The 14,230-nt window shown below is 37.1% G+C and overlaps 1 protein-coding gene across 9 annotated transcripts in view; it reads right to left on the bottom strand.

The window, feature by feature from the left end:
• LOC149076789 (sentrin-specific protease 6-like) overlaps positions 1 to 14,230 on the bottom strand; it is a 130,111-nt gene that overhangs the window by 32,997 nt on the left and 82,884 nt on the right. For 5 of the 9 annotated variants that reach the window (XM_089244509.1, XM_089244511.1, XM_089244510.1 and 2 more), the window contains exons 13-14: positions 13,155 to 13,217; positions 12,987 to 13,022 (exon numbers count right to left, since the gene is read on the bottom strand). In XM_089244509.1, coding sequence (XP_089100635.1) covers positions 12,987 to 13,022; positions 13,155 to 13,217 — 99 coding nt within the window. The remainder of the gene's footprint in view (positions 1 to 12,986; positions 13,023 to 13,154; positions 13,218 to 14,230) is intronic. The other 4 variants (XM_089244514.1, XM_089244516.1, XM_089244515.1 and 1 more) reach the window with 1 other exon arrangement.

Below are 14,230 nucleotides of genomic sequence, written 5' to 3'. Positions count from 1 at the left end.
GATCAGATATTGCCGCGATCGAAGACGTGACCTCACAGATATAAGGGCCAGGAGGGAGTCAAATCAACAACTGAATTACAACTCTGGACGATCAAGGATGGAACCAAATAAGTTTCAAACACTGGGTTCTAATTTTGTAGCCGAATATGGACATGAGAGTGGAGACGACGACAGACGTTATAGAAGCAGCTCCCCATACCCCAGACGCAATGCAGTTCGCCGACAGTCGGCTCCCCAGGTCGCCGTCCAAGCCGTTCGCCCGGTCGATCCGCTGAGGAAAACTAGGCTGTGCGACCTGTTACGGGGGTGAGGCCGCAATTGAAGGAAATCCTCCAGTGCATACAGCGGCTAGACTGATGGAAAATTCTGTATTTGTCGTGATAAACGGACATAATGTGAAAGCTTTGGTCGATTCAGGTGCTGACTATTCCGTCGTTACAGAACATTTACGTCGCAAGTTGAAAACACTGTTATTCGCTGAACGTGGTAATATCCTTCGTACTGCCAGTGGAAAGCTAGTGGAAGCTCTTGGACGATGTGTATTAAGAGTGGACTTTAACGGAAATGTACAACCATTCAAATTCTTGGTATTCCCGCAGTGTAGCCATAATCTTATATTGGGTTGGGACTTCTTTAAAGCCACAGATGCAATAATTGATTGTGGCATGGGTGAGATCCAAATTGGTGAAGCTTCTTACTACAATCCTGAATCTGGAAAGGCGATTCATCTGTACGCTGCCGAAGACCATATGATTCCTGGAAATTCTGTCCGGAAAATTTCCGTGGTGAGCAAATGTCAAGAAATCTGTGGAAATGTTATGGTTACTGGGAGAAAAGAAATTCAACTAGAGAAAGAACTGAGTGTGCCAGCATCTGTCATCGTGCTTGAAGATGGGCGAGGGGACGTATGGGTATCAAACATTTCATCACAGTCTCAACTCATACCCCAGGGAAGATCTTTAGTTGAACTCACAGAGCTGGACGACTGTCAGTTGTGTTCTCTATCTTGTGATACTGGATCAGAAGACGAAGAAAAGCATAAGTATAAAGCCGTAACAGACATGCCAGGAAAATTAGAGAAACTAGAGCAATTCGTGGATCCTCATCTTAACGACGGAGAACGAGCAAAAATTTTAGAATTATTGAAAGAGTTCATTGACATTTTTGATTTTGAAACCCAATCGGTGAAGATTTCCAAAAGTGTGAAACACAAGATAAACACTGGTAATGCTCTTCCCGTAAAACAGAAGCCTTACAGAGTTTCACTAGCAGAAAGACGTATAATACAAAACGAAGTCGATAAAATGCTAAAACTGGACATAATTGAACCATCTGAGAGTCCTTGGTCTTCCCCAGTAGTGTTAGTGAAGAAAAAAGATGGAACATGGCGCTTTTGCGTAGATTACCGTCGCCTGAATAAGATGACCAAAAAGGATGTATATCCTCTTCCGCGAATTGATGATGCATTAGACAGTTTCGCAGAGGCAGGAATCTATTCTTCTATGGACCTAAAATCTGGCTACTGGCAAATACAAGTAGACGAGCAAGATAAGGAAAAAACAGCATTTATTACTCCCGATGGTCTTTACCAGTTTAAAGTCATGCCTTTTGGGCTCTGCAACGCACCCGCTACATTCGAGAGAATGATGGACAGTTTACTCAAAGGACTGAAATGGCATATTTGCTTATGTTATCTGGATGACGTAATAGTTTACGGATCAACTTTTGAAGAACATCTTTCACGTTTGAGACTGGTAATGAAATGTATAAAAAGAGCTGGATTAACTTTAAACAATAAGAAATGCTGTTTCGGACAGAAGAAACTCAAGATTCTGGGTCACCTAGTGGATAAAGATGGAATTCATCCAGATCCAGCCAAGATAGAAGCCATCGAAAGATTTCCAATCCCGCAAAACATTTCCGACGTGAGGGGATTTTTAGGAATTTGTTCCTACTACAGACGCTTTATTAAGGATTTCTGTGTCATAGCTGCACCATTGCATTGGTTGTTGAAGAAAAATGAAAAATTCATTTGGAAAGAGGAGCAATAATCATCATTCGATCAATTGAAATCATGTCTCACGAAACACCCAGTCCTTGGCTACTACAAGCCCGAAGCAGAAACCCATATACATACGGACACAAGTGGATATGGCGTAGGTGCAGTTCTTGTCCAGATTCAAGATAGAAATGAAAAGCCGATCGCATATGCTTCTCGGTCACTTTCAACAGCAGAAAAGAATTATTCAACAACCGAGAAGGAATGCTTGGCCGTTGTATGGGCCATAAACAAGTTTTGGCCATACCTGTTCGGACGCCCTTTCACAGTCGTAACCGATCACCACTCTTTATGCTGGCTCGCCAATCTAAAGGATCCTTCTGGACGACTAGCGAGATGGGCATTACGTCTGCAAGAGTATGACGTAACGGTTGTTTTCAAAAGTGGGAAGAAACACAGCGATGCTGACTGTCTTTCTAGGCACCCAGTACTTGAAGCTAAAGAAGAAGAAATAGCTGACGACATCCCCTTTCTCAATGCCATTTCGAATTTTAAAAACGAACAATTAAAGGACTGTCAGTTACAAGTTATCCGAAAGAAGCTTGAAGAAATTGGTAGTTACCGAAATTTCCAGATACTAGATGGGATTTCGTATAAGAAGAACTACGATCCTTTGGGAAAACCATGGCTCTTGGTCATGCCAAAACATCTTCGAATGGAAGTGCTGAAAATCCTTCATGACGCACCCACAGCTGGCCATTTAGGTTTGGCAAAGACTTATGATAAAGTACGTAGAAAGTTCTACTGGCCTGGAATTTATAGAACTGTACGACGTTATGTGTCTCATTGCAAGGAATGTCAAAGAAGAAAATCACCATCACAACGACCTCCAGGATATCTTCAACCGATTAAACCTGCTGATGCCCCATTCCGAAAAATAGGGATAGATCTGCTCGGACGATTCCCGCTGACAACTCAAGGGAACCGATGGATAATTGTATGTACAGATTATCTCACCCGATTCACCATCACGAAAGCTCTGCCAAGCAGTGATGCAATGGAAATCGCAAAATTTCTAGTTGAAGATGTTATTCTAAAGCATGGATCACCAAGAGAAATAATTAGTGACAGAGGTCGATCATTTTTGTCAAATCTTGTAAGGGAAATAAATGAGTTGTGTAAGACTTCGCATCTACTAACTACGGCATATCATCCGCAAACCAATGGCCTAACAGAAAGGTTCAACAAGACTTTGGCAGATATGTTATCTATGTATGTCGACACAGAACAAAAAGATTGGGATTGCATACTACCATACGTCACATATGCTTATAACTCGGCAAAACAGGAAACGACGGGCTTTAGTCCATTCTTCCTCGTTCATGGACGTGATGTAGAGACACCACTGGATGCCATACTACCGGATGATCCCGATCATACTCCCAGTGACTATGTGGCCAAATTAATAAAGAATGCAGAGGAAGCTCGAGAACTTGCAAGATTGCATATCTCGAGAGCTCAGGCGAAAGATAAAAGCCGTTACGACGAAGCTCATCGCGATGTTCAATACAAAAAAGGTGATCACGTGTGGATTTTTACACCGGTCCGAAAACTCGGTTTATCAGAAAAGCTTCTTAGACGTTACTTTGGACCCTATCGTGTAGAGAAAAAACTATCACAAGTCACATATGAAGTAGAACCTTGTGAGGAAAAGTCCCGAAAGCGGCAACTGAAGGATATTGTTCATGTTTTACGGATGAAGCCGTATCATGACCCAAAAGAGCAACAAGAAGATCCACATCCAGAGAAGCAGAGCCGTACACAAGCGAATGCAAACCGACTTTCAGCAAGTATTTATAATCTTCCTGGACCTCTGACGAGGAGTCGTTCTAAGCAGTTACAGCGAGACGCTGAACATTTGAAGAGGGGAGATATGTGGCAAGACTCAAAATAGGACAGATATTCAAGTATCATTATTAACTCGACTGCAAGACTAGCCATTAACAAGATATATTTTATTCTTGTCTTTTATTTTATTGTTTATTTTTCATGGAACGTTCAGAGATGTTCTTGTGTTCTTGTTGGATTGTGACTGTGTTTGTAATTGCTCTGTAACGAATATCTAATAAAAACTACGCGACAATATTATAAAATTATTTATATTAATTATAAAATTAATAATTTAATTACAATATAATGACATAATTGTAGATTTTTTTACACACATGTATGCTTTTCAAATACACCTGATGAAGAAGAAAAATGGAACACAATTAAGGAATGAAAGATTTCTTTTTTCAGCAATTTCAATGCCCACAAGATTTAAGCCTTTACAGTTGTTTCTTTTGTGATATAATTAGTCAAAGATGTAGTTGGTTTCACTGCATCAAAATTCTTTACAGTTGGCTTGCACTCGGGTAAGCGCTAGAACCGACAAGCTACGCAATCGGGGGTTGTTCACTGAACTCTGATTTCACGTGCTTGGCATAGTTCTGGATAACTTATGTTGTGAGTTTTACCGCAAAGCTGCCACCATACTTTATACGAGTCATTTTTGACTGCTTCGATCCAATCAGCCTACTGACGATCCGCTCAGACAAGTTTTCTTACAACTTATTGTTTTCAAATAACAATACCCACATGGAAAATCAAAACATACCCATGCGTCATCTGTCGTTCCTAACTGAAGTCAACTTTCAAAATTATCGCAACTGTGCTTTGTACCCATGGCTTTATACGATGCGTAGTTATGATGTTTCTGGAAGCACTAGAAAAAGTTACGATAAAGTCGTAGCAATACGCTTTTCCAAGCGGACTTACGAAATTCTCGTTCCTCCTTGGCAGTATCTAACGTTTTTTACGATATATTGCAATATTTTACGGATTATCAATATTTACGACGTTATCGGAATTCCCTTTTTCATCCCGACGGATTTTTTTTCCTCATTATTATTTTTGATCAATATTTTTTCCCAATCAGATGACAATCGTGATGATTTTCCAGGTTTTAAAGCAAAAATGGGTCATTTTCACTGATTTCCCTGACTTTTCCAGGTTTTCCCTGACCCGTACGAACCCTGTGAGAATTAGAAAACAAGTTCATTATGAGCAACGTAGCAAAGGCTTTGCACGTTTAAACCAGCAATAAAGGTCATTGATTTTTTTTTATTAAAAAAATTGATTTTTTAAAACAAAATATTAAATATATATTACTAACACACTCCTCATTAATCTTTCCTTTAAAAAATATAAAATTAAAGAAATTTTAACTTACGAAAATAATGACTATTTAAAAGATATTTGTAAACTAAAGAAAGAATCATGCTTGTGAAATATATCAGATCATAATTGTTCATTTGCTTCATCAGAAACACTAGTTTGGATGCTTTGTCTACTCCTAATCTGTTTTGCTATTTGGAATGAACTACACGTTGAAAAAATCCTTTCAACAAAGGCATAGATGATTTGGCCATAGTTAACATGTTCACAAATTGAATATTGCTTTCTGTAATCATATCTTTACCCAAAGCATATTATAAAAACTATTCCACCACTCAAAATCAGACATTGCATCAACAATCATAAGGTGAGATGGGCAAAAATAGTACGAAATGGCTCCAACTTCCCCGAAAATTTTGATATGATTGCCAGGAACCTAGAGCTACAGTTTTGTTTGATAAATTCAAGACCATTATTTCTCTTTTCTTTTGTGACATCAATTCCCTATTAGAAATTAACACTGATCAGCTTAGAATAAATGCAGCAAAGTGTGCATTGGTTAATGATTGTTCATATCTATTTTTATGCTCTAATGAAAAGACCTTTTTATTGTTTGATATTGATGCTTCTTTTATCTACAATTGCAGCTTTTTCCCTGCTAATACACATTCAGCTAAGGAGCAGCTGTTCCTTTGTAAAAAATCATTAATTTTGGCTATTGATTTTAGAATTTCAATTATGTCCTTGACATTTCTTTTGTGTGTGTGGAACCAATACTTAAGATTGTACTAGAGATGTGACTATCTAAGATCTGTGGGTCTTCACAAACTTTGGTAACATCTGATGAATTTTTAAATAAGATTGAAGAGAATCACAATGAGTATTGCATCATACATCTACAGGTAGTACCAATGCACTTCCACCTTCCACATGATACCATGCTTTTGAGAGATGATTGCGGAAATATCTAAACATACTTGTAACATACTTTGTTACATCAGTTTTAACCAAATCCTTGGTTAGCAGGTTTAAAATGTGGGCACTGCATCAATATTTAAGTCCTTCATTCAGTCTTTCTGGAAGAAACCATATTTTCATTGTCTGCAACAAAACTTGATTTTTACAATTTGAGGTTTCCTTCCGTTGACTTCACTGAACTAAAAACCAAATTTGCTAACTAATTTTTAGCATGTGATGAGCTGGATGTGTCAATAGTATCAACATGGATGGCTTTACGTCACCATTATAATATTTAAATTAATTGACATTTAAAATAATTTAATATAAAATTAAATTACTCTTTAGAGTTGCATGAATAATTTTATCCAATCAAAACAGATAATTTACCCATATTGAAAAAAAAAAAAGATTTAAAACCGCAATTAAAAAAAAAATAGTTGATTTAAATTGCTGATTTAAATCACTACAACCCTGCCAGAAAATGGATTGTTCTCATGAAATACCGCAATCTGCGGTACATTTTTCACATGTAGAAAAATTGGTAAACGAAGCCTTGTTACTATACCCTACCAAATTAACTGAAATTCAGAAGAAACAATAATAAACATTATGTTCTTCCCAGAAAGCATCACCTTGAATAACTAGTAAACCATACATGTACCTCGTCCACATTCCTATGCAGAACCTCTAACGAATTGGAATGTGGTGACCCCAAGATTGTCACCTCGAGTGTGTCACGTGATCCCGGGTACTGGAGACGACCGTCTGGAAAACAGCAGCAGCAGCAAAGAGTCACTACACACGAAAGCGTGAGGTTCGAAATTTCTATGTCTGCCTTTCTTTTAATTAACCCAGATAATTATTATGTGTCTTCGTAATAAATGTTTATTCTGAAGCTGTGGTTCTGTGTGGTGACTCCGCAGGTACACGTTGGAATGTACGTGTAGAGAAACCTGACGTGAAGCTTGTTTCTGTGTAATGCTTGTTATGTGTAGTGCTACCATCTGCCACCAGTTTCTTCTCTGTCTTCAGTGCTCTCTGAAACAAGATTTGGGGTGCACACCTGCAGAACTACTATACAGAGAAACTTTACGATTACCTGGTGAGTTTTTCCAAGCACCAAGCACGAGCCAATTCCAACTCAACTGACGCTTCTGAGTTTCTACAAATGCTGAGAACTCACGTCCAAGCTTTCCAGCCACGACCAATCAAACGGCATGGAGGACATCCTACATTTGTTCACCATGATTTGAAAGCTACTTTTCACGTTTTCGTAAGAACTGATAGGGTGAAACGTCCTCTGGAACAGCCATTTGAAGGATCATACAGAGTGATCAGCCGGACCGACAAAGTGTTCAACGTGGACATAAGAGGAAAATCAGTGTCAGTGTCAGTCGATCGGCTTAAACCAGCATTTCTCGTGAATCCGACGGTAGAGCCGGTGCCAGTATTTCCAGACATACCAACTGACAGACTCACAACTGATTCTGCTGTGAAACCAGTTAGAACCACTCGTTCTGGACGTACTGTCCACTTTCAGGATCATCTACAGTGCTCGTGATCACTGATGCTACTCCATAGTACGCGATCACCTCTTACTACTCGTGATCACTGGAGAGGGAGTGTGTGGGTGTCCCATGCAGACGACCCTCAAGATTGGGGTCAACAACCTCGAGTGTGTCACGTGATCCCGGGTACTGGAGACGACCATCTGGAAAATAGCAGCAGCAGCAGAGAGTCACTACACACGAAAGCGTGAGGTTCGAAATTTCTATGTCTGCCTATCTTTTTATTAACCCAGATAATTATTATGTGTCGTCGTAATAAATGTTTATTCCAAAGCTGTGGTTCTGTGTGGTGACTCCGCAGGTACACGTTGGAATGTACCTGTAGAGAAACCTGACGTGAAGGTTGTTTCTGTGCAATGCTTGTTATGTGTAGTGCTACCATCTGCCACCATTTTTTTCTAACTTCGAGTGAAGTGTAATGATTGAATAATTGTTTCATTGTAGTCTGTTGCTCTCTGTGGCAAGACCTTTCAATGGGGAGACCAGCTCGCATTTGTGCCTCGAAGTTGAGAACCACAGGAAGAATTCCCGTAGACCCAAGCACTGGACTGATTATGTTCCCAAATGTATTTTGCAAGTTGTTAAACTTAGTTCAAGAACTTGCAAGCAAAGTCTTCCCAAACATTCAACAAAATCACCGAAACCATGAGTGGCTTCGTGAGAGAGAGATTCTGGCACTGAAAAATGACAGTGTGAACAAGATCAACGAAAAAATCCTAAAAATTATTCCAGGAGACTCCACATCTTACAAATCGGTTGACATGTTGTCACAGACATAGCGCAGACAGTTCTGTATCCTGCAGAATTTCTGAACTCTTTGAATATTCCAGGTGCAGGGGTGCAAGTGCCCCTCATCCATTTCGGAGCAGCAAATTTCATTTTTGGAGCAGAAATTTTGAAAATGGAGCAGAACTAAACACGAACTATATCTGCAATATAAGGAGTAATTTTTCTGTGAAATGTGAAAAGTTTTGCCAAAAATGGTTGAAACAAATAATTCTAAATAAATTCCATTCACAAATTAAAAGCCATTTAAATTTTTTCTGAATTATCTTATCTGTCATTAATAAAACGTGTATTACTGAAATGACGAATACAAATTATTACTCTTTTCAAATTAAGCAACATGCATACTGAAAACCTAGGCAGCAAGAATTTCTGCTGCTTGAACACCAAAATCTTATTCCTCCTGATATAGCAAAAAAAGTGCGTGCAGAATATAATAAGAGTTTCCGTGAAAAAAAAAAATTGGCTTCTCACAGAATTTAAAGGGATTATTAAATTTAAAAGCAAAATGCAAAAAATGAGAAAAATATAAATACCTTATTTACTTAAAGAATTTCTCAACCTAATAGCATGTTAATAGATTACAAATCACGATTCGCTTTCAGAAGTACAGCATCTCAATGAATATTTTTTTCCAATTTTTTATGCCCTTGAACATAAGATTTTGTATGTCTTATTCCATTAAACATTAAAGCATTGCAAGGACAGATTTTTCAATGTTCGAACAGACTTTTATTTATTTGTTAACAATGAACTCTTTTTCACTGTCTGTGTTACCATGTGCTGAAGATAAAAAAGTCTTCACCAAAACTGGCAAAATTTTGAACTTTGGGCAGCTTTCAAAGTTACAAAGTTTGAATATGTCTGCCCAATATCTATCTATCTATTCTCTGAACTGATTTCACTTCTTGTAATTGTTTGGATTGTAGTACAACCCATTCATCACACATAATCAATAGTTCTGTTGGTGATACAATGTTAAACAACATCCCAGCAATACGTGAGGGAGTAATGTACCATCCCAGCAATGCACGAGAGGGAGTGCGAAAAACAAGAAAGGGTGCAAATATTTCATTCTCTCCAACATGTTTTGGAAAAGTAGGACATTAATATATATTAGGTATCTCACAGAAGTTATGTAAAATGAGCATGCCCTAGTACAAACTCCTTCCTCTGACTGTTGTTAAGAGCATGCCACTCCCCCACCAATGCAGTGGCGGACCGTGCGGCCATATTGGGCGCCGCTCAAGGAGGGGTGCCAAATGGAGTTGAAAGGGTGAAAAAGGTTTGTCAACCAAAAAAAACGTGGTCAGTAGCGCCAAAAAAAAAAAAAGGTTCTGCATGGGTAGAGATTTTTTTCGCTCAAGCCGGCCCCGTTCGCCAAATCCGGATTTTCGCGATGTGAAATTGTTACGATCGGCAACCGCCGACGATAACCACATGACCGCATAGTGGCTAGATGACAAAACTATGAATATTTTAGATGGAATTTTTACATTCTATTTTTTCCCAACGATCTCCGAAAAATTTCGGTAATTTAAACGAGTAAACCAATCCTCTTTTCGATGCATGCCGTCTTAGAACGCAGGTTGGCAGCCGCGAAATTACCGTTATTTTCAGTATATAGCAGGAGAAAAAACGGTCTCCGAAATCGGAAAATTCGGCATATTTATTCAGGGACTTTGATAGCCCGCCAGTTATACCAATAACAGTACAGGACTTTATACTTCAAGGTAGTATAACTACTTTCCAAGGTCACGAGATAACTCGATTGTGGTAGATGGTGGGAAGTGAAAATAAAATTGAAGTTTCTAACCCCCCCCCACCCCGTATCTTTTTCCGTGTCTCGGAAAGAACGTGTCCCGTGAACATAATTTTCATGCGAATTTTTGCTTAATTAAGGGTATTTGACGTACTACAGTGCATTAGCGGTACCTCCGCGAACCACAAACAAGGATTGGCGCAAATGCGCAGGGATTCGGCGCCTTGGCGCACCATGTAGCAAGAGAACCGTTTCGGCGCAGTTTGGCGCAATTGGCGCAGCTCTTGCACCCCTGCAGGTGTGCCACCACACAACTTGACCCTCAAAGTCGGAGCACCTATAATGCTTTTACGAAATTTGGAGACACTGAGACTGCAATGGCACCAGACTCTGCATGAAGAAATTGCACAACTGCTTCAATGATGTAACGATTCTAAATGGATGTGTCAAAGGAGATGTCTTCATTCCACATATCCCAATTATCACTGAAGAAATGCCATTCACTTTCCAAGTGATTACAGTTCCTGATTCATTTAGCTTTTGCCATGACAATCAACAAAGTGCACGGCCAGTCATTAGCAGTGGCAGGTATCAACCTACCTGAGCCCCGTTTTTCACACGGACAGCTTTTCGTTGCCTGTTTGCGTGTTGGTAATCCCAAAAATTTGTACATCCACACACCAGATGGGAAAACAAAAAATATTGTGTATCCACAAGCGATTGCCTGAAGTTTTTGATTAAAATATTTAAAAATAAAAGTAATTTTTTCTTACTTGATGCAGAATTTTTTTTAAGAAATAATTAATAAGCTATACATATATAAATTTTTTACAGGGTGGGCAACGTCGCCGGGTATCAGCTAGTGTATATATATACATATTATATATATAGTCTGATTCCATTTATTTTTGACACAAATCTTTGAAATTTTTACAGCGGTATTGTAGTACCAGCAAAAATTAGGAAGTCAGCAATGAAACCATGTTCCCAATCAGAAAATCAAATATGAAAATGATACTATTGCAATATCATAAATGCAGGTGCTAGAAAGAAAGAGCTGCAGTGCAGTGTTGCGATTCAAATAATTTGACTAGATCATTGCAAACTAGCTATTACATTAATTGTATCTATGAACAGATTTGGAAGCTACCCAGGTATCGCCTCAGAGAGAAACCTGATTGCATATTCCATTTTAACAATGGGTTTGCAAACTTAAAATTAGTTCTATCGAAAAAGCACAAACCAACTGAATCCTAAGACAGAAACCATGCCTAGCAAACCCTTTTACATTGAGCTATAATATCAAATATTAATACTCAATAATCCTATGTAGTTTCATGTTTATTTTCAAGTAAAATAAACAAAACAAGCATAGCATCAACAATTATGGAGATCAAAATATTAATCATATTGACTGTCCAGAAAACTCTCTACACGAGTACAACTTTCTTTGATATGCATCAAACATCATAGGAAAGATTACAGCAAAAGTGAATCTAAAAAATCTTTCTAATTAAAATACAAAGATATATATATAGCTGCAGAAAGTTTGTATGAAACTTATAGCATATATAACACAGTCGGATCCCGTTATAACTCCAGAAGAATTTGGTTATAAAGGAATTCCAGGTTTTAGCATTGTTCCTATGTAAGCTTACCTGAGGGATTAGAAAAATGTTTGTTACAACGAGATTTTTGCTATAACGGTATTCTTTAAAACAGGATACGACTGTATATATCATGAGACTAGAACAAGTTGTGTGTGTGTTCACCAATTTAGAAAATCTATACAAACATAAACACTGTTTAATGATGATCAAGGACCAGGAAAACATAATATTGAAAGAAGTTATCACTAAAGATGAAATATATTAAGATTATAAAAAGTACACTGAGAACCAGAGAGTAATATCATCGTGATCACTATCCCCCCCCCCCATAAAAATATTTAAACTTTTGTAATTACATAGGCAGACTTAATTCTAATTTTAATCAAAAAGAAAAATACTTTTTTGCTTTTGCTACATCACATTCACATTATTGTACTCAACGTCCACTTTTTGTTTATGCTGAAAGTGGCACAGACATTAAACATGATGCAAATACCATAACACATTCCACGGATCTCTAAACCAATAATAGTTTTTTTATGTAGAAGTACCTGAACATTTCTCTCACCCGTTTTGTGGCATTCGCATGTTTCATTGCCTAGTTTCAGGGTGCTTTTTATTCCTGAGTACAGGACATATTAAATTAATGAAAATGCAGTTAACAGTGCTGTTTTAGCTGACTTCCGGCTGCAAGGGAGCATGGTGATGGCTAGCCATTGGTAAGTCCTTTTTTGCATGTGTGTGTGTGTGTTGTGGTACTACAAAACTTCTTTTCTTTTAAATGTTTTTATTAATTAGTTTTAATTAGCCACAGTTCAAATCACAATTAAATAGATGTTTAAAAGGTTTGTTTAATTATGTTTGATTAATGATTTAAAATATAATTTTGAATGCTATGGATGAAAAATTTATATTGAAGTACAAAATGTGTCAGAATGCACAATGTTTATTTTTCAATTTAATATGTCCGTACATGGCCCACAACAATACCATTATATAGGCAATTATCATTATAGAGAGTAGAGTTATATATAAGATTTCACTATACATATGATGTGTTTCATTACTATGCAACAACTCACTTGAATTAGAACTGGCATGACTGGTGGGGTGGGAGACTGAATGAAAAAGAAATAGATAAATTAATTTTTAGTTAATCAAGTTACTTGATGCAACAAATTTAATAAATATGATAAAATTCAAAACATAAAACTTGAATTGTTAATTTGATAAAAGAAAAAAAAAATTACACGAAATGAGATACTTGAAAAATCCCCTGTGCATTCTGAAATGTTAAATTCTGCATAACATTCCTGAAATATAATGTTTTTAAACAATAAATGAATCAAAAAAATTATCATTTTAAATAATCCAAATACTTTCAATATTTCAAAGACAATCAACATACAGCTTGAATAAGTGATTTTTGACTGCCTTATATATATAAATTTCAAGAAACATAAATTGTGATACAGAAGAAACATCATCTTGATTTGTTTTCCCAATTTTCTCTTATCAATCTCTTTAATTCCCGTAAAACCTCCCAACAATGGCTACCTAGAGAACTGTGAAAATGACTGAACTGTGTTTTTTGGAGCTCACCATTGTCGAGAAGTTCCGAATTTCACAAACAACGAATTAAAAATTGATTATATGTAAAATAATATTCATACCATAATTAATTAAAAGCAATTTTGTAATATATAGAGAATTTATTTCGAATCCAAGAGATCTGTAATTCTGAAATTAATAACAATCATTTCAAAAGCAAACTACTACATTATTCAGTGCCACTGTTTCATCCTTTGTTGTTTTTTTTTGGATTCAAACATTTTGGGAAAACTTAGTTAAATAAACTGTTTAACAAAAACCCTATTTACATGGTTGTGTCCACATTTGTAGGTTTCAAATAATTTTGGCACATTGTTTCAACAATAGGCTATATTTGATAACTTAAATATGGAACCAATTCAACATTTAATAATACTTGATAACTTGCTAATACTAAATGCAACTGATCTTGTTAAAAATGTGTGTAGCTCACAAGCAGACCGAAGTATAGTATTGTTTGTATCCTAAGATAGTAAAACAATATCTGTCTCCACAGTCATGCATTATTCAAATTGTTGGGATTATTTGATCTAGCTATTGTTTGTTCATTTACCCCCCAAAACAGCGTTTTCTAATTATCAGAGGATCCTTTCATCAATACAGTCAGACCCATTTATAAAGAAGTTGGAAAAAGCAGTGTTTGTTATACGTGAACTTCATTACATCCATACAGGCTTGAAAAACGATGGGTTTAAGCAAAATGAAACATAATTTA

Source organism: Pholcus phalangioides, unplaced genomic scaffold (assembly GCF_987345545.1).
Source record: "Pholcus phalangioides strain wild (caught in Gottingen) unplaced genomic scaffold, Ppha-v1.0 ptg000015l_1, whole genome shotgun sequence".
Classification (NCBI taxonomy): Eukaryota; Metazoa; Arthropoda; class Arachnida; order Araneae; family Pholcidae; genus Pholcus; species Pholcus phalangioides.
This window is presented reverse-complemented; position numbering and strand designations above follow the sequence as displayed.